The sequence below is a fragment of the Coptis chinensis genome, chromosome 9 (assembly GCF_015680905.1).
Source record: "Coptis chinensis isolate HL-2020 chromosome 9, ASM1568090v1, whole genome shotgun sequence".
NCBI lineage: Eukaryota > Viridiplantae > Streptophyta > Magnoliopsida > Ranunculales > Ranunculaceae > Coptis > Coptis chinensis.
In genome coordinates, this window is record NC_141464.1 from 17,515,827 (window position 1) to 17,543,825 (window position 27,999).

At 38.0% G+C, this 27,999-nt stretch overlaps 1 protein-coding gene across 1 annotated transcript; it reads left to right on the forward strand.

The window, feature by feature from the left end:
• Window positions 1-22,665: 22,665 nt before the first annotated feature.
• Window positions 22,666-27,850, forward strand: GAUT4 (galacturonosyltransferase 4). Its single transcript, XM_086582077.1, has 9 exons — window positions 22,666-23,067; window positions 23,156-23,190; window positions 23,272-23,313; window positions 23,383-23,455; window positions 23,527-23,765; window positions 24,963-25,234; window positions 25,421-25,778; window positions 25,866-26,441; window positions 27,209-27,850. The coding sequence occupies exons 1-9, from the start codon at window positions 22,959-22,961 to the stop codon at window positions 27,482-27,484; spliced, it is 1,980 nt and encodes a 659-aa protein (XP_086438203.1). The 5' UTR covers window positions 22,666-22,958; the 3' UTR covers window positions 27,485-27,850.
• The last annotated feature ends 149 nt before the right edge of the window (window positions 27,851-27,999 follow it).

The window sequence follows — 27,999 nt, forward strand, 5'->3', positions numbered from 1 at the left end:
GGTATACTTTTGTCAATCACCTGCTGAGGAGATCGGAAGAATCCCTACAAAGTGAAACCTAGTGGGTGGGAATATTAGTCTTAAGGATCTGACTATAAAGGACTCAAAAGTCTTGAGAATCTGACTGAAAAGACTCACATTACGTCTTGGGGATCTGACGTAAAAATACCTAAAAATATTTGTTTTGTTTCTTGAACTAATTCTATTTGATTTTCTCTATTTTGTGAGCTTAACCTTTATATGACAGAGAAAGATCAAAATATTGATATTCTGCATCAATGGTAATATCCTACCTTTTTCTCATCCATTTCATTTACTTCTTTATACATTAAGGTCAATGCATGTATAAGTAAGGGGAGAGTGTACTTAAGAAATGAATTTTGAAAATTAGTTTTCAAAAACTAAAATATTTTTGTTTCTATATCAGCAGCATGAGAAAAATGAATTTTAATGATGAGTCTGGGATATATATTCTATAATGCTTAGTGTTGAGCTTGATAGATAGTTAATATTATTGATTTCATTACCACTTAGACTATTTATTATGCTCAGACATAGTTCTTGTTGATAGAATTCTTTATCAAAGCACCACCATAGTACTTGGTCAGTTTTGTGTACTTTTGCTAGAATAGAGATTTAAACCCCTAGTAAACTGAAGTAGAATTTTTAGACTTAGCTCGTGAGACTTGAGCTTTATACCCATTCTTTGGAGAGTTCTTACGAAAAATCCGAGTCTTAGTGACTTAACATCTTTCAGTTCTTTATATCGTTGTAATATAGTCTCATTATTTGTTGATTTAGTTAATCACGAAGTGACATCAACTGGGGAGATAGCCATTAGGTCTTGTAGTCTATTCAAAATAGAGTATCATACTGATAAGTCAAGTAGTGAACCCATTCAACCTTTATCCCACCTAGTAGGACCATCATGTTAAACCCTTTTGAGCCTTACAATAAGCCATTTTCTTTCATAAAAACCCTTTACCCAACTCCAGACAAGGAGTATAGCCAAAAACCTTTATCAACCATACCCATATATTTCTGAGAATACGAGGGGAACAAGGAGGAAGAAAGAGCACAAAAGGAAGATTACAAGGAAATATCAGGGAGATATAATGAAAACCATCATTCTGTTCTAAGTGAAAGAAGCTAGTGGAAAACAAGCATATCCAGTACTAATCAAAGGATATACCACTGAGTTAAAAGGGGAAAAAAAAAGTTGAACAGAATGGATGGAAAAGCTAAGACAAAGGAAGAATTTTCTCTGCAATACAGAATTTGAAGAAATCTTCCAAAAAATGAAGCAAAACCCTTAGTGTTTTTCAGAAACAACTTTTGAATCCTTTTTACCTTTCGTTCATAAACCAATACCCAAGCCAAGTTACAATCTATGACTTATCACTACAGTATGGTACGAAGTTTAGAATAGGTGAGAGGATGCTAAAGTGAAGGACCCGACACTTCATATGTGATTGACATTCTTTTCATGAGACTACTGTCATCTAGAAGTCTGTTTTTCAAGGTTGTATATGGGATGTTCGTATTCATTATTCTTTTCCCCACATACTTAAGGTAAAATAGTATACCATCTTCTGAGAGATTCTTTTCTGAGAGTATGACCGATGAGGATTGAAAGTTGAGATTATCTGTCTAAAGGTAAACTAGGGATTCCGTTTCTTGGATAGGAGAGTATAGGAGATTGACTAAGTACACACATAAGCCTTGATTGAGAATTTTGTCAATTTTTACTATCTCCCATCATAATCTATGAGTCTTTGCAGCAATGTAGTTAGCAATGGAGACCGTCTGTTGGAGTAAGCACTACGTGGGTAAGGAATTTCTCTCTCTAAAAAATACTATCATTCTTGAACATGCTATTGATTGATTTTGTGGGTATATCACCTAAAAACCCTCACAAGACTATAACTCGTCCTTTTTGGGGAACTTAAAGGTTTAAAGCCTTGTTGCATATGGTAAATGCAATCGCGATGCCCCTTGAAAAGTGAGTTAGGATTTTATTTTTGTTATTAGGATGTGATTTTGATCACTTATCTATTTTTTTTATCTTATTTGCTAAGAGACTGGCAAAAAGCTAGTTGGGAGTTGTGATAAGTGCTTAAAAAGTGCAATTTAACCCTCGATTATGCCTCTTGTTTAGCTATCTTAGTGGACTAATAGTGTTTGTAAGTTATATTTTATGATTCTATAGGTGAAAAAGAGAGTTTTGTGGAATATTAGAGAAAAAGGGGTAAAACGGAGCAATTCGGAGCATTAAAGATCACATGGGAAGCCTGTGGACAGTCATGGAGAAGGCCAAGGAATTGAAGCTATTAAAAATGAGACTTGGACCTATTTTAAAGCCTGTTTGGAAGCCCAAGGCCAAAGAATTTGTTGCTTGGACCAAAGCCCACAAAAGAGGATAGAAGGATAGAGCAAAAGAGGGAAAATAGACTTCCGCGTCTGGGACGCAAGGATTGTGTGTCCAAACGCAATGCTCGCGTCTGAGACGCAAGGATCGTGCGTCTAGATGCATGAAATGATACTGTAGCGACTTCCTTCTCAATTTTGGAGACGAAATTGGACTCTGAAAGAAGTTGATTTGTATTAGAAAACAAAAGGCGGTTTGGAATGCTTCTAGAACTCATTGTAACCCCTATAAATAGAGGACCTAAGTGCCTCATGTAATTTGCCAATTCACTTATATTCTTGTCTCCAGAACTTGAGGCAGAGAAAGAGTACTAATAAAATATTCGGTTTTAACTAGTCGAGTCTTAATAAGTTAGTCTTTCTAGTCTTATGTTTTTTTACTCTTCTTCTTCTCGTTCTTCGTGCTCTTCCTTCTTTATGGAAGGCTAATCTTCTCCTTCAAGGGAGGAGATGAAGCCGATGCTTAAAGTTTAATGATTCTTCTGGTTCATGGTGTTCTTCAATCAGGTTAGTTCTTTATGTTTTTAGTTATTAGTTCCATTGCCCACACCAGGGGATGGAAGTATAGAATAGGGTATATGTTTTGCAATATTAATATCATGCTAGTGTTCTTTACTTTTCTTCTAGTAGTATAGTTCTTTAGAGTTAGGGAAGTATTCTTTGTGTTGCCTTAGAAGGGGTAGCTCAGGGAGTGGCTGCCTAGGGGAAGTATTCTTTGTGTTTGCCTTAAGTGGTGATTCATTGAATGGCCGCCCTATTAGGAAGTACTCCTTGATGTTGCTCTCGGTAATACATTGAATGGCTGCCCAAGCTTACATAAAAGGAAAGAAGATATTAATAGCATAAACATAGGAACAACCTTAAGTAGAGTTAATTGTTAATGATGTTTCGTCCAAGAGGGAATCGGCACTCACTCGATTGCCTAATTGTAGTCTACTTGTAAGAACAACCATGAAGCAGAAGGTCATAGATCAAAAGTATTGGTGGATTCTAATCTCTTGAATTTCCTCTCTTATAAATTCTCAATAGTTTAGTTAATTTAGTTTAGTTTAGCATTAAAATCTAAAATCTCTACAATCATAGTTTTTAATCCCTCAAACCCCCTTTCCAGTCATGTCCTTCACATAACATACACTTAAAAGTGGAACGATACCCTACTCATCCTTTACTTATTGAGAGATAATTAGGTTTTGATACGCTTCTATTTTGTTCAACGACCAACATCTATCTACATCATCCATATACCATCTTATACACACAAAAAGAGCGCGTGTCAGGAGTAAGGCGTTGCAAATGCAAACCCCACGACTTTTTAATGCGTGGGGTAAGGTGTTGCAAACGCAAACTCCATAACTTTTTTTATGCTTGGGGTAAGGTATTGCAAACGCAAACACAACGACTTTTTGATGCATGGGGTAAGGTATTACAAACGCAAACTCTCCTACTTTTTGATGCGTGGAGTAAGGTATTGTAAACACAAACTTCATGACTTTTTGATGCGTGGAGTAAGGTATTGCAAATGCAAACTCCAAGACTTTTTTATGCGTGGAGTAATGTATTGCAAACGCAAACTCCATGACTTTTTGATGCGTAGAGTAAGGTGTTGCAAACGCAAACTCCACAACTTTGAATTTGTATAGGTTAAATACTAACCTCACCTAAACTAGGTAGTGGTGACGAAACTAGAGTAACTGACATGCACTGTTTTTTAGTAATTGACATACACTATGTTTGCCTTGATGAATGGAAGTAAAGAAGTCAAATGTGGAAGAATGGACTTTATTGATGATTTGAAATCTGAAAAAACCTAACAAGTTTGTCTCATGGACAAGCACTAAGGAGCTGTCAATCAAGCTACCAATTTGTACTAATGAAAAACAAATTTAACGATAAAAACGGCTAAGATGGAGCACATTCCATGGTTCCTGAAATTGTACGAAGGAAATATGATCCCTTAGAAGCAGTACGGTCAATGATAAGAGGTCCTTCCCAATTTTTGCCTAGTTTCCCTGCATCAATGATCTTTGATTGTCTACACAAGACCCAGTCGCCCGGATGAAAAACTTTCAAGTGAAGCTTCTTTTCATATTGTTTCTTCATCGCGGCTTGGTAATGGAGGAGATGAGCAATACTTTCCTTACGCACTTCATTAAGATTGGCCTTTGAATGAGCTAGTAACTCATCATTATGGCCATCGTTTAAGGCGGCGGTGCGGGTCATCCCACCAAAAATTTTCGTGGGTAATACCGCTTCTGCTCCATAAGCCAGGTTAAATGGTGACATTCCTGTCGAACGCTTTGGAGTTGTTGTATACACCTATAGAACGGCTGGTAACTCTATTATCCACTTGCTTTTAGCCTGTCTGAGTCGACTTTTAAGGATTGCTAAGATAGATTTATTTGTCGCTTTGGCTTGCCCATTTGCCTGGGGGTGATAGGGTGCAGAAAAATTGTGTTGAATATGGAGACTAGCACAAAGCCTATGTATTTCTTCTACATTAAATAGATTTCCATTGTCTGATATTAACTCAGTGGGGATACCGAATCGGCAAATTATATCCTTCCATAGGAACTGTTTGACGTTCGAAGCTTGTATGTGCACCAAGGGTTGTACTTCTGCCCACTTGGTAAAGTAATCTGTAGATATGAGCAGAAAACAAAGATTCCCTAGAGCTTTAGGTAGGGGCCCGATGATGTCTAAACCCCATTTTGCAAATATCCATGGTGAGAAAATCGGGTGTAGCTCAGTTGCTGGAAGAGTACCCATATGGTAATGTTTCTGACAAGGAATACATGTCTGGGAAATGTGTTTTGCATCCAATTGCATAAGAGGCCACCAATATCCCTGCGTCATTGCCTTATGAGCCAAACTTCGACCACCTAAGTGATTGCTGCATATCCCTGCATGGATTTATTGTAGCACGACTAATCCTTCATGTGTTGTGAGACACCTCAGCATAGGAGACAATGAATTACCTTTCCTGTACAATTGCAGAGCTCCTGAGGATGAAGATACGAGTATAAACTTCCATGTGTCTCTTTTGATGCTATCTGCAATCTTGGGCTCTGAAGGGACTATGCCATTGCGTAGAAATGCAATAAACGGTGTACGCCAATCGTTGATATCTGCCACGATGTTTGGGTAAGCGAAGCTATCGGGCTCTTCTACAATTTCGTCATTACTTTGATCGTTATTGGCAGGTATAGGGAAGAAGTTTGTATCATTTTTTTGAAGAATCATGTTTCTATCTTTCTGGGAAGCTTCTTCGCTGGGCTTGTCTTGTAGGGGAGTATCGTACTTCCTTTTCCTTGTATTGACAACATTAATGTCTGATGGTAGATGTTCCATATCAACACTGAAAAAGCAACACGCATTGATGTAGATGTCTACAAGTTGTTCTATGGACAAGTCAATGCTCAAGTCTTGCTGGAAATCAACATTAACTTGTCTTATTGGGTCATCAATGTCTACTGTTGCGGATAGATATGCTAAGGCGTCTGCATGTCGAACATCATTCCAAGGTTTCTATATAATCTTGATGGTTTCAAACTGGTGAGCAAGTATGTGAATTAGATCTAGGTATGCTGCCATTTTATCATCTCGGGCTTCAAAGGAGCCGGAGAATTGCCCTGCCACCAACCGTGAGTCAGTGAAAATTTGTAATTTTGAACTCCTAAGTCCAAAGCTGTGCACATAGAGTACATGACAGCTTCATATTCTGCTACATTATTGGAGGCCTTGAACCTGAAACGAATTGAGTGCTCAATGGTTGATTTATCTAGTTTGATAAAAAATACATCTTAATCCAAAGCCGGATTTGTTATGTGAGCCATCCGTGTAAACAATCCATGAATCGGATGAAGGGTCAGTATGCTTTGGCGGGGCTTCCTCGCCCCCAACTGTAGCCGTTTCGCTAGAGATACCATCGTCTTGGTTGATTTTGGGGACGAAATCATCGATAGGGAAATTTGTCATTAGGGATGCAAGTGCATGACCCTTTTCTGAAATGCGAGGCTCGAAATTTATGCTATAAGCACTCAAGTAGATGTCCCATTCCGCGAGTCTACTTGATTCCTGGGCACTTCAAAAAACTTTGCGAAGAGGATATTCCGAGTATACTTTGACCAGTCTTCCTTGGAAATACGGCTTGAGGCATCTAGCAGCACGAACGAATGCTAGAGCAATTTTTTCAATACTCGAATATCTGGTTTCCACCCCTGTTAATGTCTTACTAATGAAGAAGATCGGACGGCCGTCTTCTCCATCGATGAACAGGACTGCACTTACTGCAGTATTTATAGCAGCCAAGTAAGCTCCAACAGGTTGCCCTGTAGCTGCGCTGGCCAAGATTGGTGGCGAGACCAGGTAGTTCTAGATTGATTGAAAGGCATTTTCATAATCATCATTCCACCTTGCTGAGTCTTTTAAAGTATAAAAGAAAAGACGACACCGGTCCAAGTACTTAGAGATGAAACGATTTAGTGCTGTTAAGCACTCTGTGAGCTGTTAAATCTCCTTTTTTGTTTTTGGAGAGGGCATGGCTTGAATGGATAGGATCTGTTCTAGGTTAGCTTTGATGCCTCGACGAGTTATCAAATACCCTAGAAATTTCCTTGATATTAGTCCGAAAGCACATTTCAAAGGATTTAGCCGCATGTTGAACTCATCAATTCTATCAAAAACTTATTGCAAGTCATAGATGTGATCTCCACTGTGCTTAGATTTTACAACCATGTCATCAATATAAGCCTCCATTGTCTTGCCCAACATATCTCCGAATATGGTGGCGATCATCCTCTGGTAAGTAGCCCCTGTGTTTTTTAAACCGAAAGGCATAACTTGGTAACAAAAAATCCCTTCGTCAGTTATGAATGCAGTTGCTTCTTGGTCCTTAACATCTAGCGGGATCTGCTGGTATCCCAAATACGCATCCATAAATGATAATCGTGGGTAGCCAGACATGGCATCCACTAATTCCAATATTCATGGAAGAAGGTAGGGATGAATCGGTCAAGCTTTGTTAAGGTTCGTGAAATCAATGCACACTCTCATTTTACCATCTTCTTTAGGTACTGCAACCACGTTAGACAACCATTGCAGATATGAAACTGGCCGTATAAACTTAGTTGAGAGTAAATGATCAATTTCCTCTCTGACTTTGAGTTTTCTATTTGAGGCCATGTGCTTAGGTTTCTACCGAACTGGCTTGATGGTAGGATCCATGTCAAGTGTGTGGCATACAACTTCTGGACTAATTCCTGGCATCTGCTCGACTGATGATAAGTGATCAAAAAGTGCAATTTAACCTTCGATTATGCCTCTTGTTTAGCCATCTTAGTGGACTAATAGTGTTTGTAAGTTATGCTTTATGATTCTACAGTTGAAAAGGAGAGTTTTGTGGAATATTAAAGAAAAAGGGGTAAAACAGAGCAATTCAGAGCATTAAGGGTCACATGGGAAGCCGTGTACAATCATGGAGAAGGCCAAGGAATTGAAGCTATTAAATATGTGACTTGGACCTATTTTAAAGCCTATTTGGAAGCCCAAGGCCAAAAGATTCGTTGCTTAGACCAAAGCCCGCAAAAGAGGATAGAAATATAAAGCAAAAGAGGCAAAATAGACTTCCACGTCTGGGACGCATGGATCGTGTGTCCAGACGTAATGCTCACGTCTGAGATGCAAGGATCGTGCGTCCAGACGCATGAAACAACACTGTAGCCACTTCCTTCTCAGTTTTGGAGACAAAGTTGGACTCTGAAAGAAGTTGATTTGTATTAGGAAACAAATGGTGGTTTGGAATGCTTCTAGAACTCATTGTAACCCCTATAAATAGAGGACCTAAGTGCCTCATGTAATTTGCTAATTCACTTATACTCTTGTCTCCAGAACTTGAGGCAGAGAGAGATTAATAATAAAAGATTCGGTTTTAACTAGTCGAGTCTTAATAAATTAGTCTTTCTAGTCTTATGTTCTTCGACTCTTCTTCTTCTCGTTATTTGTGTTCTTCCTTCTTTATGGAAGGCTAATCTTCTCCTTTAAGGGAGAAGATGAAGCCGGTGCTTACGGTTGAATCTACAATATCTATAATAATAGTTTTTAATCCCTCAAACCCCCTTTCCAATCCTGTCCTTCAGATAAACATACACTTAAAAGTTGAATGATACCCTATTCATCCTTTACTTATTGAGGGATAATTAGGTTTTGATATGCTTCTATTTTGTTCAACAACCATCATCTATATACATCATCCATATACCATCTCATAAACACAAAAAGAAGCGCAGGTCAACTGACCAAGCAAAGATCTTTTTGTTCTTTCTGAGGAGTGCTACCATTTCCTTTTGTTCATTTTTCGTCAGTTTTGCCGATATGAAAGTTGTTTCTCCGCTTAAATTCCCAATCTGTACTTCTAAGAGGCGGTCTATAGTCGGTGGTCCTTCATTTCGTGAACTAGCAGTGCAAATATTGTGTGGGACTGATTCTGATTTAGACATTTCTTGCAAATTACTGAGAATTGTATTTCCCCGCATATCAGACTGATGATATTCCTCCAAGACCTTTTCATGACAGCTGTGGGAAGCCATCTAGTCGTCGCGCACCTTACAAATTTTGTTAAGAGATGGGAACTTTACTGCTTGGTGAAAGATAGAGACTACTGTGCCCATATTGTGGAGCCAGTCCCTTCCTAGGATTGCATTGTAAGGGGATTTGCAATTCATCAGAAGGAATTCAATGTCGATTGACTTGTCCATGAGCGTGACTGGTAAAGAGACTCTTCCTACTGGGGTTGTTGTTGGCTGTCAAACCCGATGATTGGATTATTTTCTATAATAATCAAATTTTCTAACTACTGCATGTTCTTGTAGTAACCTATAAAAATGATGTTGACAGAACTTCCAATATCTATCATGATGCGCTGAACTCGCCATAATCCAATGAAAGCTGAGATGACGACAACATCATAATGAGGATGATGGACACCAATTAGATCTTTATCACTAAAACATAAGGGACCAGGCTCTGTAGTTTCTAAACAAATTCCTTCAACAAAATCATTGTTATTGGCGTGATAAAATTCACGCAAGAAACCGAACTTGGCTCACTGTTCACATTTTTGCCTTGTTCGTGAAATGTCATTGATTTTGGTATGACCAGCTAGTATGACATTGTAGCTAGTCATTGCTAAATTTTGCTTCACAATTTTTGAAAGCAAAAACTCGTCTAATTGTCCCTTGTCGACTAGCCTCTGTATTTTTCCCCTGAGGGATCTGCACTCTTCTGTTTGATGGCCAAAATCATTGTGAAAGTGACACCAAAGATTTTTGTCACGTTTAGACTTAGTATTTTCAGGTAAAGGCAGCGAAGGAAGAAGTAAGTTGCGTCCCTTGATCTTCTCATATATCGCATCACACTTGGCATTTAATGGAGTGAGCTTCATTTCCTCATGAACTGTGTTTAGCTTTTTGTATTCTGATTTTTGTTGTTGCCCTTCCGATATGTTTTGCTTTTGTTTGCCTTTACCTTTGTTTGAATCTTTACTCTGAAAGTCTTTGTCTTGGGAGGCTTTTGATCTAACATCTTCATCCACGTTAATGAACTGATGCATTTGTGCAAACAAATCAGACTTTGATTGTGGGGGGTCCCATACAAGGGAGTTGTAAATTCCATTTTTATTGAAATGGACTCCTTCCTTGAATGCATGAATGATCATTACGTCAAGGACATCAGTGACCTCTGCTTGCACTTGGCAGAAACGAATTACAAACTTTGCCAGTGCTTAGTCATTTTGTTGCTTGGCGTTTAGCAAGATGTTGACATCCTTCGGACGTGTCCAATTATGTTTAAACTGATCTGTGAACTGATTTGCTAATTCTTAGAATGACGCAATAGATCGAGATGGCAAGCTGGAAAGCCAACGTAGAGCTTCTCCTTTTTGTGTAGACGGAAAAAGTTTGCATAAGAGGGGGTAATCTCTGCGCCAAAGAATTAGCCTGCTTTTAAACTTCATAACATGATCGTTCGGGTCACCTCCTGCTTCATTGAACGTAGGAAGGTCTGGTTGTTTGAATCCTTCCTGATGCTCTACATTTTGTATCTTTAGGGAAAATCTCTCGACGACATCGTTGTTCACTGCAAGGTCTTTCCATCATGCTTCAGCGACATCCACATTGGTCATTGTTTTCTTAATAATGTCTTTTATTTGTTGTTCCTTGAATGGTGCTCCTGCGGCTTCTCGATTTTTTACTTGGGGAGTAACTTCATTATGTTTCATCTCACGGTGTTGTCGCCCTCAGTTGTTGCTTGCTTCTATAGTTCGCTAGTTCCTTGGGCTGGGAGACTTGTGCCGATAAAATGGGCTAGGCTGTCGAACTGGGGAACCGTTTCTTCGGTGTGGCCACATTCTGGGCTGACCTTCGTTAACCTTTCTATATCGATTTGTTGCATTCAAGCCATGTCTAAGGTCATGTTGCAATTCGTCTCTGAGGTCCTGATCTTGGCGTCCAACATTGCGTCTTATAGTGGATGTTGTCCACCTTTCTAATGCGCTATGATCAACATTCAATGATCTTGTCATGTTATGAGAGGTATGATGATTACTTGACAATGTGTATTATTGTTCTTTCTGCCTAGTGTTATGGCCACTGCTACGCCTAGTGGTATTGGTATTTCGAGATCTGGATCGCTTTCTTGAATGGGATGAATGTCTGCTTGACCTTGAGTGATTTTGGTGATGTTCGAGGACAGGCTCCAATGGATGGGATCTACCGTAATTAAATTGTATTCGGTTGAATACACTTCGATTTTCATCAGATCTGGGAGCTCTTGCCGGTGTGGAAGATGCAGTATCGGCGTCATCCCTTTGTACTTGCTTCCCTTTATCTAGTTGATTCTGCAAGTAGTTGCTATGTTCTTTCTCTCTTCTGAACCTCTAACGCAACACTTCTAAAAGAACATCTTTATCTCCTATCTCCATATTCTCTGAATCTGATTTGTTTGCATTTGTAGCATCTAGATCTTGAGAATGGGTTGTTGGAGCATAAAGTCGTGTACATCTAGATCTGCGACTGTCGTGGCACTTGGAATTTTGAAGGTTGAACTTGTAGATCTGGGGCAGCTGGTTGAGCCATTATGACCTGATTAGTAGGAACTTCGGGATTAGATAAGTTGTTTTCTTATTCTTGTTGTAATCTTGCATTCTTGCTCACTTGAGATCTTGCTGTTTTCGCCATTACTAAATCTTGGAAGAAAGAACGTGGAAGAAGGTCCGTTGGTAAGAACCACAGGCGGCGCCAATTATGTTTGGGTAAGAACTCACCTGAACACACTAACGATCTTGTTAGGGAGATTGTTGAGACTGTACCTTCAATGGCTGCCTACGTATCCAAATCGTTATCTGGAATCAAGTCTCTCAAATGAACGTAGTTCTTTGTTTCAAAGGAATGGGGTATTTATAGGATAATAATAATAAATATCATTTCCTTAATTGCTAGAAAATCTTCTGTAATTATTTAAAGTCTTAATATGGAAGCATATCTTGACAAATATGTTTTCTAAATTTGAACCTGCTATATCTAACTTATGGTGCCATAATTTTGGGCAGAGGCATGCCATAATATTGGGCAGGGCAGGCATGCCATAATTTTGGACGGCGCTGGCATGCCATAATTTTGGGTAGCGCTGGCACACCAAAATTTTGGGCAGAGCAGGCACGCCATAATTGTGGGCAGCGCATGCGTGCCATAATTATGGGCACCATATATACTTAGTAGTGAGTGGCGCTATAACGGTATCCAACCCAACGATGGTTGTTTATGGGGGTGCAGATATGGTGGCACATACAATAATTAAAACTGAAACAAAACTTTTCATTACCTAATGATTTTCAACTAAAATTTCCAATAACAAGGTAGTTATGTCAGAATCCTGTATTATGTACAACACTATAATGCTTATACTTCACGACAAACTAACGGTTCCATTCTTAATCAAATACTTGAGCAGTTCAAAGGCATTGTCTCTGACATGGTGAAAAAGTGGGAGTTGGGTTTGTTGTTCATCTTAGATTCTTAGGATGGAGGAATGGTTTGATGGGTTAAAAGAAATCTCTCTAAACTTTTCTCTCCTTTCTTATGGTTCTTAAGTTCTAATGGTGGAAACACTAGAGAATGAAAACACTAGGGATGGGGCTTAAAACATGAAAATGAAAACAATGATTAAAACATGGAATACTTTGTAGAGAATAAAACTTGATAGAAACTTTGATTGAAGAGAACTTGTAGAGAATGTTGTGATGGTAAGGGTTTTGTTGTTCATCTTAGATGTTTTGTTTAGAGGATGGTTTTTTATGGATGAAACACTAAACTTTTGTAACTCTTCTCTCCTACTTTCTTATGGTTATTTGGAATTACTCTCAATCTTAACTATTGGTTGACTTGTAGAGAGATGAAAAGATGTAATGTAAACTTGTATTGAAAAGATGTAATGGAAACTTGTATTAAAAAGATGTAGAACTTGGTTTACACTATAGCTTGAAGAACAAGAAAATAGAAAATAAATAAATAACAATTTAAATTAAAAACATTTAAGCTACTCCTAATGACCAAAGATTAGATCTAGGGTTCCACTCCTAACAAACCAAATGGTTTAGACCCTAATATATTGGATATCTAATTCTCTACATCTCTTTGGTTTATATAAGACATCATTTACAATTATACCCTTCCTTCTAGAAACAATCTTATAGGCTTTTGACCTAACCCACACAATAGAAGTCTTGATTTTGGCTTTAGGTCCCTGAGTCCGTAGCTTTCAGCCTTGAGTCCTTGAGTCTTTGACTTTGACAGTTGACTTAACTTTTGACTTTGACTTTCCGGCACTTTTGCTCCTAAGCTGGAATCTTCCCAAGCAGCGTAAATAGCCATCCTTTTTGTGCTAAAATGCACGATAGGAATATCGTCCTAAATGGCATGTATCCTGCAAATGGTAGCAAAAGCTATAAGTTGTCTGTTCATTAAGCATAAGAAGGGCATATTTGAAGCATTGTAAAGGTAATAAAATGCACATTTGGGGACTGATCAGTCTCCAGGGCAGCACAAAGTCACAAACTGACATAAACTAATAATATTCAAGGACTAATCAAAATACATAAAAGTGTCTTAACACCAGACAAGTGAAACTACATCAGTTATGCCACCAAAATATCAAAATATATTAGTCGTGCTACCAAAATATGGAAGGTTATCCAAAAGCCACTCCCTCCGAAGATCTTCATCATCATAACCCATAAATATTTCATCCAAGTTTCTATTGTTTCCAAGAAGATTCATCCCACGCTTAAAATCTTCTTTTGACAACTCGAGACCTTTCAAGGTACCATGCACTAGTTGCATCATGGATAGAGGTTGCTTCATGTTCTCGGCCATTTCTTTAGCAGCTTGAGCAAGGTGTTTAAATGACTCGACTACCACTTCCTCATTTACATCTATGTGTGGTTTCTTTTTCTTTTGGCCTGTGGAATTTTGGCGCACTGGTTCTCCTTCAATAGGCATTCTTGGGGCAGACGTTCCTGGGGTTGGGGGAGCATCTCCATCCATGTCTACAGTGTCACTCACATCAACAGAGTTATCCTCCGTTTCATCTATAAATATAATACACTACATAATTAAAACCATTGGAATACCATCATATCAAATACAACATAAAAATCTCAAGGTAAGAAACATATACCATCCAAAGATATGATCTTGGGATCATTAGGATTAAAGTTTCCACCTCCATTTGCACTCTCCTTCCCATATATGAAGTCCAGCTTCTCATAATGTTGAAGCCACTTTGTCCCGTAACTCGATGCTGCTGGATAGGCCTACAATGTAGTCAACAAATAAGATAAAAACTTCTTCTGGATGTTACAAGCCTCTGCTATCTATTTCTATAATAATATAATTAAATCACTAAATCTATTATTATAAATCATAGTAGCATGCTTCTAGGTTGAGATAACTTACCTGAATGTACCTCTCCCATACATCGTCATCAGCAATGATGTACTTGCTTTGATGGTTCAAGGAGAAGCCACTCTGCCTGATCAACTTTGCAAAAACAACATAGGCAAGTCTCAAGGTTCTCAACCTAGAGCGCACGTTAGACCCTATCACCTTTTGTATTCCAAAATTGGTTACTGCATTTGCAATTTGATCCAGAGGCTCCTTCTTTGAAACATTAGAATTTTGAGAACCCTCCTTATACTAGAAATAATATCATATAAAGTTCCAACAAGAATGTTGTCCATTCCATCATTCCAAGGGATTTGGTGCTTTCCTTGAGAACTTCCCACATCAGTAACTGGAATTGGTGGAGGGCGTGATACGACCTTTCTTTTTGCATCTGTTCTTGTATGGGTCTTTCAGAGTTTGTATTCTAAAACGGGATGCAACATTACATGAGAAAGTAGAAAACATATATACATAACGTAACATATTTCATAAGCAAGCTTAATAGAAACAACCAATGAGAACAACAATCATTCATTCTCTCCATAAATATAACCAAGTTTGATACAATAAACTCATGAGAGCAACAAATCCTTCATTTCAAACATCAAAATAAGCAAGTTTAATACAACCAACCCACCAAAATAACAAAACAAAATAGCAAACTAGAACAATAATGCACAACAATAACTAGACTTGTTCATTTCTACGTTCCCACATATCCTCCATGAACTCATCTATCCATGCTGTCCAACCCGCATTTGGAGTAAGGGTTATCCCCACTTCAATGCCTAGTTCTCCATTAGCTTCCTCTATATCAACTTCATCTTCCTCTAGCACATCATCTATATCATCCCGTAAAAAATTATGCAAACCACAACGTGCACATATTATTTTTGCCTGTGTCTCAACATCATGGTATGGCATAGCCCTAAGATAAGCAAATCTTTTCTTCAACACACTAATGGTTCTTTCAACAACATTACGCAAAGATGAATGCCATAAGTTGTACATTTCTTTTGCAGTTTGGGACCCATTATCTTGGTCATTAAAATGATACCTCACAGAGCGATATGGTGTAAGGAATTGGGGAACTAGCGGAAAACCAGCATCTGCAAGGTAATACTTACCTATGTGGAAAGAATAATTATATGATATTAAAATTATATAAGTCATAAACTATTGGGCTTGGAATGCACGGAAATATACCGTGTGGTACAGTTAATCTATATCCTGGTCGACTGACTGCATATCTCAACAAACGACCATCATGGGCAGAACCTTCCCATCCAACAAGTACGTACGTGAATTTCATGTCAAACGCACAAGCCACCAAAACATTCTAAGTAACCTGACCCTTTCGATTGTGATACCTAACTTGATCGTGAAGTGGGCATAAGCTTGAAAGTGTGTGCCATCAATCGCACCCACAACATCCTAAATAAGCAATATATCATTAGTAAGAGGGCTAATTAACTAGTACAATTAATTTGCATATACATAATACCCCACCAACCTGGAAGAAATGGTGCCACCCGACCTTTTGGTTCTTCACCACAATCGTCAGGAGAATTTTCAGTGGTAGCCGGTCTAACTACATCTCTATGTAGCCTAAGCAACGCGGTTAAGACGAGATGAAAGTATCGGTTAACTGTTTCAATAGATCTAAAGAATTGAAGTTCAAAATTTCAATTCCGTTGATCTTACCCAACTGTGTGTATGAATATTGCTACTTGTTCCTCAACCATAACAGACCGACTATCAACCAAACCGTATGCTCGTAATCGAGTGCACAAACGTTCAAATGTTGATCTCCTCATCCTTAACTGGTTGTGACATATATGGTCGCTTTGCCTAAACATTATCATGAAGACAATGTTTCTTTGAGCATCCCAATTTACACTAAGGGCCCTAGGGATAAATCTTCTTCTTCTTCGCCTATTTCTTCTATACCATTGTTACCACATCATGGCTTGCATGATCATTAGGATCATGGTAACCATAGCTAACCTATGCTCTCTCTCGGTTGGCATTCTACAAAAGCTTATACAATAATAATCGAATCAACATAAAATAACATTGAGAGAAAATAATAAACAAACACAAACATAGCCTAAAAAAAATGAGAACATAATCAATTATATGACCGAATCAATTAAATTAACTATATCAAATATTTCACTTGTATCACATTAATGATAACATGCACAAAATACTATGTTGTCCCCATTAATAGTACGTTACTCATAACACTCGAGACATACTGATAGCAACACCAAATAATCAAGAAAGTACCACTTGTATATACTCAAAAATAAATAAAAAAATAAAAATAAAAAAATAAACATTAGCACTATAGGACATTTGTCACACCCCGAATTTCGACAGAATTCGGAAAAACAATATTTGTTCCCGACTCTTCGATCTTCGAGGTGTGACGCACTCTCAACTCCCAAAAACCCATAAACAGTTTAAATATGCAGATAATTAAAAACCAATAAAAATTTCAAATTAACAAAAGCCCTCTTCATTACAAAAATTCACAAAACTAATTAAGTTATAAATCTCCTTTCAATAACTCTTTATTTAAATACAACTGAAAATATAAAACTACATTTGTCTCAACTAAAAATCTATTACACCTTAAGGGAAAACAGAACATATCCTGTAATGCAACGCTAACGCAAACCACAAGCAGCAACCAACCTTCTTCAACACTAAACCTGTCAAGACTTATCAACTATGTTCATTTAATGAACACACCTAATAAGCAAACATGCAAATCGGATCAGTATTATAAAAATGCTGGTGTGAGTAGCCCTACAATACAAATCATACTAATACATATATGTACCCAATAAATAAGGCAGTTAGTTCCTCCACCAAGGCGCCTTAACTTCCAACGACTAATACAACATCCTTAAGTATCATAATTAAGGCAGGTAGTTCCTCCACCGAGGCACCTTAGCTTCCAATAATAAAACAATCATATCGATATGTACATACCACATGTAAGGCAGTTAGTTCCTCCACTGAGGCGCCTTAACTTCCCACTAACCACACAACAAACCATACGCATAATAAATAAGGCATGTAGTTCCTCCATCGAGGCGCCTTAGGTTCTAACTAAACAAATAACCAACCAAGCATATTATATTCGTACCGCATTTCATGCTTAATTACAGAGTGGGTCGTCTCTGCCCAAGTAATTAGTTTGACCCACACTTCTGCAAAATCATATACAGTCATCTATCTAAAGATACATCATTAACCAACACATTACCATAATTATATTAATTAAGGCTTTCTTTGCGTGTCCCTAAAATCACGTCCAGATCTATGTCTTACCTAGTTTCCCCGGCTACCACAATCGCTTCCCAACGCCAACATGTACATCCACATGCCTCCCCTTACATAATGAACCACTCCGCGGCGTAACTACCCCCGAAATGGGATGCCGCACACCGTAACCCTCACACGAAAAGCCATTATGTAAGTACTGCCACTATACGGCATAAAATATCGCGCGTCTCGTTCTAATTTTGCGAACGGAATAATCAAGCCGCTATTCGGCTACGCCAGAAGGGCCAATCATAGCACATGAGTTGCGGTAGCTAGGTTCTAGGATTTTTGTTACGTAATTTATTCAGGTGTCATACCTTTATATCTAAGAACCATTCCACTATATCACGTGCAGGTCAAATACCTTATTGCACTAAGCCACAATATTTAGAAATATCTTAATTATATCTCATAACCACTTTCATTCTTTCACGTGCCAATATATTATTGTACTATGCCACACTCCCGTGGAAAATATCCACAAATACTCTACTACCTCCTAGTAGCATCTCACAGATAAAATAATGGAGCGTTTATACATTTATTTCTCCAGAACTATTGCATTTAATATATATATCCCAATATATTATATAACGTCACAATTGCTTCAAACGTATCGCATAACATTTTTATAGCGTTTTAGGAATATTATATCTTCTAAAGTTTCTATCTCGTCACGTGTCAAAATATACACAATATCAACGTCAAATCTTTCTTAGATAATGACAACCAAATTTATACCAGCTTCCACAACATTTTAGCATTTGATTTGTCCATACAATTTAATATATAAAAACGTAACACAATTAAACAGTCAACAGTCCACAATCAAAGTCCATGAATCTAAGTCCGTATATAATTTAATTCTCATAAAAACGTATATATCTAAGTCTTATAAAAATTCCCCGCTTGTTACGTGCCAATATATTATAGGTTTTACACACTACTCACATCAAATCTTAATTAGATAAAGACAAACAAAATTATACAATTTCCGACAATATTTTATTACTACATTTGTCCATATTCTTAAATAGGTGAAAATCTAGAAAAAAGTCAACATTTCATAGTCATTGGTCAACGGTCAAAGTCAAAGTCAACACGTCATTGTCAAAGTCAAACTGTCGTTTCCATGTTCAACAAGTTCATGGTCATAGCCATGGTTCATGGCTAAGGTCAATGTGCATGGCTCATGGGCTCATGACTAAGGAAACGGTTCGGACCCAACTGACCAAGCCCAAACCTTAGAACCCGACCCCAAAAGTCTACACTGGCCTAGTGAATCAACCTGACCCACTTTTAAACATATGGACCAAGCCCAAAACAAAAACAGAAAAACCGGTCCAAAGAAAGCTAATGTGAGCTGGCCCAACAATCAAAAATAGAACTGGCCCAAAGGAAAACCGACTAAGGCCCAACTAACTAATATAGAAACCGACCCCAAAACAAAACCCATTTACTTCGGCCCAAGCATTCTAAGTTAATTTCCGACCCAACCAAAAACAGACCTATGGTTTTTGGCCCAAGCCCACCTAAGTTAGAAACTGGAAAAACAATTGGGTGCACTGGATCGTGACCTCGGTCACCTTCTCCACCAGCGCACCACCAAGTTCTAGCCACCACCATCTCCGATCGTCCGCCCATTTCAACCCAGCGGTTGGACTCCAAATGAAAAACCCAACATCTTTAATACATGGAAAAGTCGAGTTCCTCTCCCTCTCACCAGCGCGACTTCTAGCCAAATCGCGCCGCCATTGACAGAAATACAAAGCTTTCAACAGCCCCCACCAATCCCCTATCAACCAATCACATACCACAACCCAAACAACAAAATTTAATTAAACATTGGGTGATTTCTGGTCGCCACCATTAACGACCTCTTCGAGCTTTGGCAGCCCCTTTCCAGCACCCATTCCATTGACAATAACCAAACTTCAATCCCTTACAACCACCAATCTTCACTCAACAAATTATAACACAATAACAGTTCAAGCATAAATTTTTCTCAAGATTTCTTCTTTCATTGGACTCAAGACGCTGCCATTGACGCTCTGTAGAGCTTCAACAGTTCAAATAAACATACCAACACAACCACATAACAGTTCAGAATAACTATATAAGACCGATTTCTAATGGGGCTAGCGCCTCCATTCCAACAGTTAATTTTTTTTAGAATTTCCGTGATTACGTAATAACGATACCAACATCCACCCAGTCCAGTAATTCCACATGATGAGAAAAACAACGCAAAACAGACAAACTGAGCAAGAACAAAAACGCGAGAACAAAAAACTCTGACAGTAAAGCTTTTGTGGAAAATAGTAAAAATATAACTACTCACCTGTATTAAAACTCGACAAATCCCTCATCGTCCGAATCGTCGTGCTCCAGCGCTCGAGCAAACAAGACGCCTCCATTTTTATTATTTTTTTATTCTCTAAAAACCCTATTCTCTAGAACAATGTGATTATATACTTGGGTTTGAAACCCAAGCTCAATACAGACTCAGGCCCAGAAATCAGGCCCACACATCCCAAATCCAATCCAATCAAATTCTAAATAAATTAATTAATTAATTAATAAATAGATAAATACGTATTTTAAATACGGGCGTTACACATATACTCATGGTTTTGATAACCTCCATACATGAATTGATATCCGTCACTAGCTTATGTTTGCAAACAACAATTTACGCAATAAAATCCACTATTTAACATAACATTATATGAATAAACCAAGATTTTAACAAACAAGTATACAACGCCTGTTTCAAAACATCAATAATATTTATTTCACACATAAATTAAACCCAAATTTCGACAAATTGGACAAACCCTAGCCCTAAACAAACTATTTAAATTAACATTAATAACAAATATTGAGAGAAGAACAAATAAAAAAACATATAAGTGGAGTAGAGAACAAAAGCTAATGAAATTAAAATGAGGGAAGAATAGTAGAGATATTGAGAGCATAAGAGATGATAAGCGATTGAGAACAAGAGAAGAGAGATGGTGAGATTTACCTATGATTTAAAAGGTCAAACTCTCTTGGTTGGTCTTCTTCTTCAACCCTTCTTTTGTTTTTGGCAGTAGAGAACGAGAAGAAAAGTTGGGAGGAACTCTCGGGGGGTTTTTTTTTCCCTTTTTCTGTGGCAAATAAAAATCGGTTTGGTGGCAAATATCAGTGTTATTTTCTCATGACAAATTCGCTTTACCCCCACCCCCACCCCCCCCCCCCCACCCCCAAAGAAAATCTTGCTACAAAAAAAATCATGGCAAATCACCACTTATGGCAAATACGGACAAAATACGCCACGAAAAAAAAAACACTATCAAACACTGGCAAATAACACTGTAGCGGGTAAACAGTGTCATTTTCCATCATTTGCCATGGCAAAAGGGTCTATCAGCCTAACTACCTGAATGGTCCCACGTTGGTCCCCCACCCGATCCAAGTATACTTTGGACTGGAAATACGATACAAGGTACACACACATAACATGCATATTAGATGATAAATCTCACTTTGGGAGATATACACAAATCATCCAGCCAAATCTTCAAAGATGAGGTTGTTAGAGTTGAATCTAGATCTTTTCCAATAAGAGAGTCTGCTCTCAGTTTAGAACTAGTAAACAATACTGCTGAGACTTGACCTTTGTTTCCAGACTTGGGTGCGTAGACAACCTTCAAAGGTTCAGTCTCACCTTCTCCATCAATCCATCCACTCTTCACAACCATAACTGTGTTTGAAAATTTCTAGTCCAACAATTATTGTTTTATATTTTTCAAGTGAGCGGAGTGAACGTTCTGGGCAGAGGGGGGGGGGGGTATGTGGCCAAAATGTTGTTTGGTAGGTTTCTGTCTGTCTCTGTCCTCAATCTTTCCACACTCGCTCCCATCTATCTCTCTCACTCGACTCTACTACGCTTCATCCTTCTCTCTCATCTCTCTTTGCTCAAATCCACTCTTATCTCTCACTCATCGTTCTACTCAATTCAATATTTTTTGCTTTTCATATACCATTCAAAATACCCATCTTCAAAACACATTTAAATCGAAATTCAAACAACCTATTTATATTTCAACAAGTTTTAAGTATAATTCGGGCTAGAACTTCACTTGAATAAACAAAATGGAAGAGTTCGGTTGTGGTGGATGAATTTCAAGTTAGTGAAGATGCTACTGTTTTTTATATATTCCAGCAAAAGGTTTCTTCTTTGGTTTATTTTACTAAGATTTTAGGAGTTGTTCTGTTTGCACTTGATGCTTTGTGGATTGATTCTTCATTTGGCTTTTATTGATTCTTTTTCTGGGATATCAGATTGTCGTAGTGAGGTGAGTTTTTCCATTTTCCTATTCCACAGTTTTTTTCTTAGTTACATTGTAGTTCATTAAGTATAAACACGCCAAGTAGAAGTTAGAAAAATAACTTTATTAACCCCCAATTTAAGAATATAATATGTTAATTTTTTTTTATGGAACCACAAACTTGAAGAAGTTGGAAGTTGAGCATATCAGATTTTTTTGTTTTATTTTAGTTAGTATTAATGAAAATGCTTGTTGAGCTGATTTTGAGTGAACCAGGTATTGATTCTTCCTGATTGTTTTTTTTTTCCTCCTCGAATATTTTGCTGCCGAGGTATCTCTCTATTTTCGTGCCAACTGTTAATTTTATAGCAGATAAGCAGGGCTCTGCTCACTCTCCACTGCTGTGCAGTTATTCTAGTGTTAGTAGTGTCTCCACATTCTAGTTTCAAAGAATTTTATCAACAAAGAATCGGATGGGTTCAGTGTGGCCCGAGTTGAGGTGTGGTGGCAAAACAAACAAGCGGCAAGCAATCCCCGCTTCATCTGGATCCCGATCTATATATATGGAGTTATGGACCCATGTCCACGTCGACCAAGAAAGCGAAAGTTTTAAAAAAAAATTGGCAAGCCTGTAGCAGTTAACATAAATGAACCGAAAAAAAAAGGTGTTAGTTAGATTGAGTGTGTTTACTTCCCACCTCTCTATTCTCACACACTCTCACACACTCTTCTAATAACAAAAACCTGTTTCGAGAATTTGCTAAAAAAAAAAAGTGACTCCTCTTTTCTCTCTTTCTCTCGTGTCTTCTTTTCTTTTTTGTCGAAATGAGGGCTTGTCTAAACTGAAAAAAAGATAAACTGTAAATTTGGAGAGGAGGCCAAAATGACAATGAGAAAAGCGGTAGGATTGTTACTTTTCTTCACAGTTGTTTCTCCAATTGTTCTTTACACCGATAAACTCGGAAGCTTCACCACGTCTTCCTCGTCGTCATGTAAGTTCTTCTTTTAAAAAGAAAAGAAAATAATATTAATTTATTAATTGGGACTAACTAACTAACTACATTTTTCTTGGGTGGCCAGCTGGAAGCGAATTCGTTGAAGATGGTTCATCTCTAGTAAGCTCATTTTATTTTATATATGTATATATTATTTTAATATATTTGATTGTTGATTGGGGCTTGTTTTTTTAATTACAGAGTTTTGGAAGTGAGACTAGGCAATTGAAATTGCTTAATCAGGTACCTTATGATTCATCATTGCTACTATAAAAGTCAGATCTGGTTTTGATTTACTTTTTTTATTGATAGGAAGCGGTAAATACACTGAAAGAACCTATTGGAATCATTTATTCAGACAGTTCAATTGATTCTGTTACTCAAGGTAAGTAAATTATTTAACAGATTTGGTGGTGTTTTAATTATTTTAGTCATGTGTTTGGTTTTATTGTGTAGAATTTCCATTGCCGGAGCCAACGGAGCACATAGCTAGAGTATTATCTACTACAGGTGATGGTAGTGAGACGGAATTGGAAAATCCCATTAAGCAGGTTACTAATGGAGTTGAAGGAAAAGAAAATGATGGCTTTTTGAAATCCATATTTGTTGAGGAGAACAAGAATGGGAGTGGAGATGTTGTTAAAGAGAAACCAAATTTATCCGAGAATACAATCAGAAATGTTGATGGGAAATTGGTTAGTTTTCTTTTATAAATATGCCAAATTTATAGTTGAAGTTTGCGTTGGGTGTTTTACTATGTTAGTGACTAACTACTAGATACTAGTTACTGCCCATGTATAACATCATTTTATAGATCTTTTTAAAGATTTGTCCATTCAAACTAACTACAAGTCTACGATATTTCTGTAATATATAGGAATGTAAGTTTTACCCTCTGTCATGCTAAGAAATCAAAATGATATTTTCTTTGGACCAATTTTGTTGAAGTTAACAGCCCTGATTCTTCTAAGGAACGTTGTGAACAGTACCAAGGCATGAAACTTGCGAAGACAGTTAGATGTCTTGTAGCCTTAATAACATGTTATACTACTTCCTACTCTCACATTCTCTAGATTGTTACAAAATTGAAATTAGAACCATTTTGATGCATGGGAAGCACTACTAGGAGATGCTCCGAATTATGGTTTTGAAAAAGTTAGTATTCGGTACATTCCGTTCTGAACAAGTAAATCAATATAGGAATGATGACATTTTAATGAGGCTGATCATTACTAAAAAATTTGTGTGTTCTTTTGGAGGTATGGAGAAATGTCGGACACTGCCCCTACTCTAACTGTGAACAAAATTGTGATTAGACAATGAGATACGTTTCCCTTGTAGACAATGAGAAGATGTGATTAGACAATTAGATAGAACTTGGGAGGTTGGGCCCAAGGTCTAGGTTCGATTCCCACCTTCACCAGGGAAAGGGGATCTAAGGGGTTTAGGGAATAAAAGCTTATAATTATCGGAAAAGAAAAAAATGTCTATGTCGAGCTCTTATAAGGGCTGTGTCTTTCCATGTCAAGATCCACATCCACACTCAAAAGTCACATTGGAGTGCGGCATCAGGATCATGTACAAAGCTGCATCTGCGTTCTGACACAAGTCCGGTAGAGAATTTGAGCCGTCTCGCAGCTTCATAGTGCCAAACAACTTACTCATGTTCATCTTATTATGTTGCATGAGATGGGATACTTTACAATTTTTCGTGGACCCATCTTTTTCTTGATTGTTTCTGTTGGCGTTATATGATTGTCAAATACTGCAAGGTAGATGATGACCATTATCACATGAGATGGAAAACTTAAGAAAGATTTGCAGCAGCGAGTCACTGACACCTCATTAGCAATTCTAATTTGTTTATTTGCTATTTTCTTGAATATATATAGGGAACTGTAATCAGTAGTCAATCTGCACAAATCTCTGGAAAAGTTGGTCTGGATGAAGCTAGAAAGAACAACGTCGAGAAGCCAAGGGATCAAATGGTCATGCAAGATTCTCGAGTTCGTCATCTTAAAGACCAGCTTATTAGGGCAAGGGTCTACCTCAGCCTTGGAGCCACTCGTAACAACCCCCACTTCATTAAAGAGCTCCGGTTGCGCATGAAGGAAGTTCAGAGAGCGCTGGGAGATGCAACCAAGGATTCAGATCTATCAAGGAAGTATGTCCTCTTTTATGTTTGTATTGTGTGTTGTTTGCTTGATTTGCTGTTATTTCTTTTCCGTTTTGCCTTTAAGTTTGTCTTGAAGTATTGTCTAGTGGTTTCTTACCAAGTCTAGGTCAATGTTCGTCCATTTTCACTATGCAAACATTTCTAAAATGTGTGATTTGTGTGGTCTAAATCCAGTGCCTATGACAAACTGAAAGTTATGGAACAAACTTTGGCCAAGGGAAAGCAAATTCAGGATGACTGCACTGCTGTGGTAAAGAAACTTCGTGCTTTTCTTCATTCAACCGAGGAGCAGCTTAGAGTGCACAAGAAGCAAACCATGTTCTTAACACAACTCGCAGCAAAAACACTTCCAAAAGGGCTTCACTGCCTTCCATTACGTCTTTCAACAGAGTACTTCTCCTTGAATTTTAGCCAGCAGCAGTTTCCGAATCAAGAGACTCTAGAAGACCCCAAGCTACACCACTATGCACTGTTCTCAGATAATATATTGGCAGCTGCAGCAGTTGTAAATTCGACTGTTTCTCATGCGCAGGCAAGTTTCTTAAGAGTGATTTGTGTTTATTGGTTCATTTGATATATGTGAAGCACTGAATTTAATACTGCATACTTTGTTGTGCAGGAACCAGAAAAGCATGTATTCCACATTGTTACCGATAGACTTAATTATGCCGCTATGCGGATGTGGTTTCTTGCTAATCCACCAGGCAAAGCTGCGATCCAGGTTCAAAACACTGAGGAATTCACATGGCTGAACTCCAGTTATAGTCCAGTTCTCAAGCAGCTTGGTTCGCCGTCCATGATTGATTATTATTTTAAGGCTCACCGTGCAAACTCTGATTCCAACATGAAGTTTCGGAACCCGAAGTACCTTTCCATCTTGAACCATCTCCGGTTTTACTTAGCAGAGATATTCCCAAAGCTCAACAAAGTGCTCTTCTTAGACGATGATATAGTGGTTCAGAAGGACCTCTCTAGCCTTTGGACCCTCAATCTCAAAGGGAAGGTTAATGGTGCAGTTGAGACTTGTCGAGAAAACTTCCATAGATTTGACCGTTATCTGAACTTCTCTCATCCTCTGATTTCAAAGAACTTTGACCCTCATGCTTGTGGATGGGCATATGGGATGAACATCTTCGATTTGGACGAATGGAAGAAGCAAAACATTACAGAAGTATACCACTCATGGCAGAAACTGGTACGTACTTTTATTTTCTGCTGTTATTTATACGAGCCTTTTTGAGTTTTCTTTTCATCTGAATAACTGGAATCTTCATAAATATATCACCCTAAACTGCAAAACCAATTGCAGCATGTCTGCATGTGCCTCACATGTGTAGCATGCTATCCCGGGCATGCTGATATTCGCAAAGACCTGCACCTTACCATTTTGATTTCTTAGAAAATCGAGTGCCCTCGTTTGCAGGCTTCAAAGTCCAAACTCCCCACTGTAATGTTAAGCACCACATGGACTTATTCCCCGATAGAACCTAATTGGCTAAAACTGGAAGTAACGATTCTGACTTCACTGGATACCAAACCTTTATTAAACCTACTTCTCCCTTGGTAAAAGGAGTTGCAAATGACGCTGAAGGAGCATTTTAAAGAGCACTTAACTTCAGCCTAGGAAATTATATTACTTTGCTGGTGCATATGGTGGAAATAAAGTCTGTCGATACTGCTAATTTCCAGTATAACTTGATATCTAAGGTGACCCTTTGTAACAGAAGTTTTCCTGATGAAGTTACACATGAAGATTTGGTTTTTTGTAATGCATAGATGAATTCTGAGTCCCTTGCTGAAATATGATTTTGAATCTCGAAACAAAATACAAGCATTTAGTATGCTAAAATTTCCATGCATTGCAAACTTATGCCCTCCTTTCCTTAATTGAATTATGTCATATACTGTGAAAAAGAAAAGTCTTTATGTATTTGAATACTGAGGAGTGGTTGTTATTTGCAGAATCAAGACAGACAACTATGGAAGTTGGGAACCTTACCACCTGGTCTGATAACATTTTGGAAGCAAACCTTTCCCCTGGATCGGTCATGGCATGTCTTGGGCCTTGGCTACAATCCAAGTGTTAGCCAAAAGGAAATCGAACGAGCAGCTGTCATACATTACAACGGAAATATGAAACCGTGGCTTGAAATAGGTATCCCCAAGTACAGAGGCTACTGGGCTAAATTTGTGGACTATGATCAAGTTTATTTGCGGGACTGCAATATCAACCCGTAAATGCAATGGTACCCTCAAATGTGTTGATTTCTTTCTGCAGGCAATGTATCATATCTTTTCTCTGGTCCATTCTCATTTTCTGTGTAGGTTCTTTATTGTACCAAAAGCCCTTGTTAGTATAATTCTTTCCAGCCACGCTATGCTAGGTACATAATAGCTAGATAGTTTTAATTTAAGATATCTTTGAGAATTGGCGTCTCTATATCCTCCTTGCTGTGGAGTTTGTACATGGTTTTAGGGACTCACATTTGCAATAAGGTTTAGAGTATAATCCAGCTGTGGTTACAGACTATTTGTTTTGAGAGAACTTAAAGAAGTGTCATATGAAGAACCAGTCTACCAGCAAGGTCTTCGTCGTTCCCATAAGCTCATGTTTGTTGTCATTTAATATTTGCAGGGCCATCCTTGGAAAATCTATATTACTACCTTGTGAGTTTCATAGTCTTTTCTTAAAAAGGAATGTAGAGTACTTTTAACAAGGTAGGCGTTTTCTTTCATTTTCTGTATACAAAACA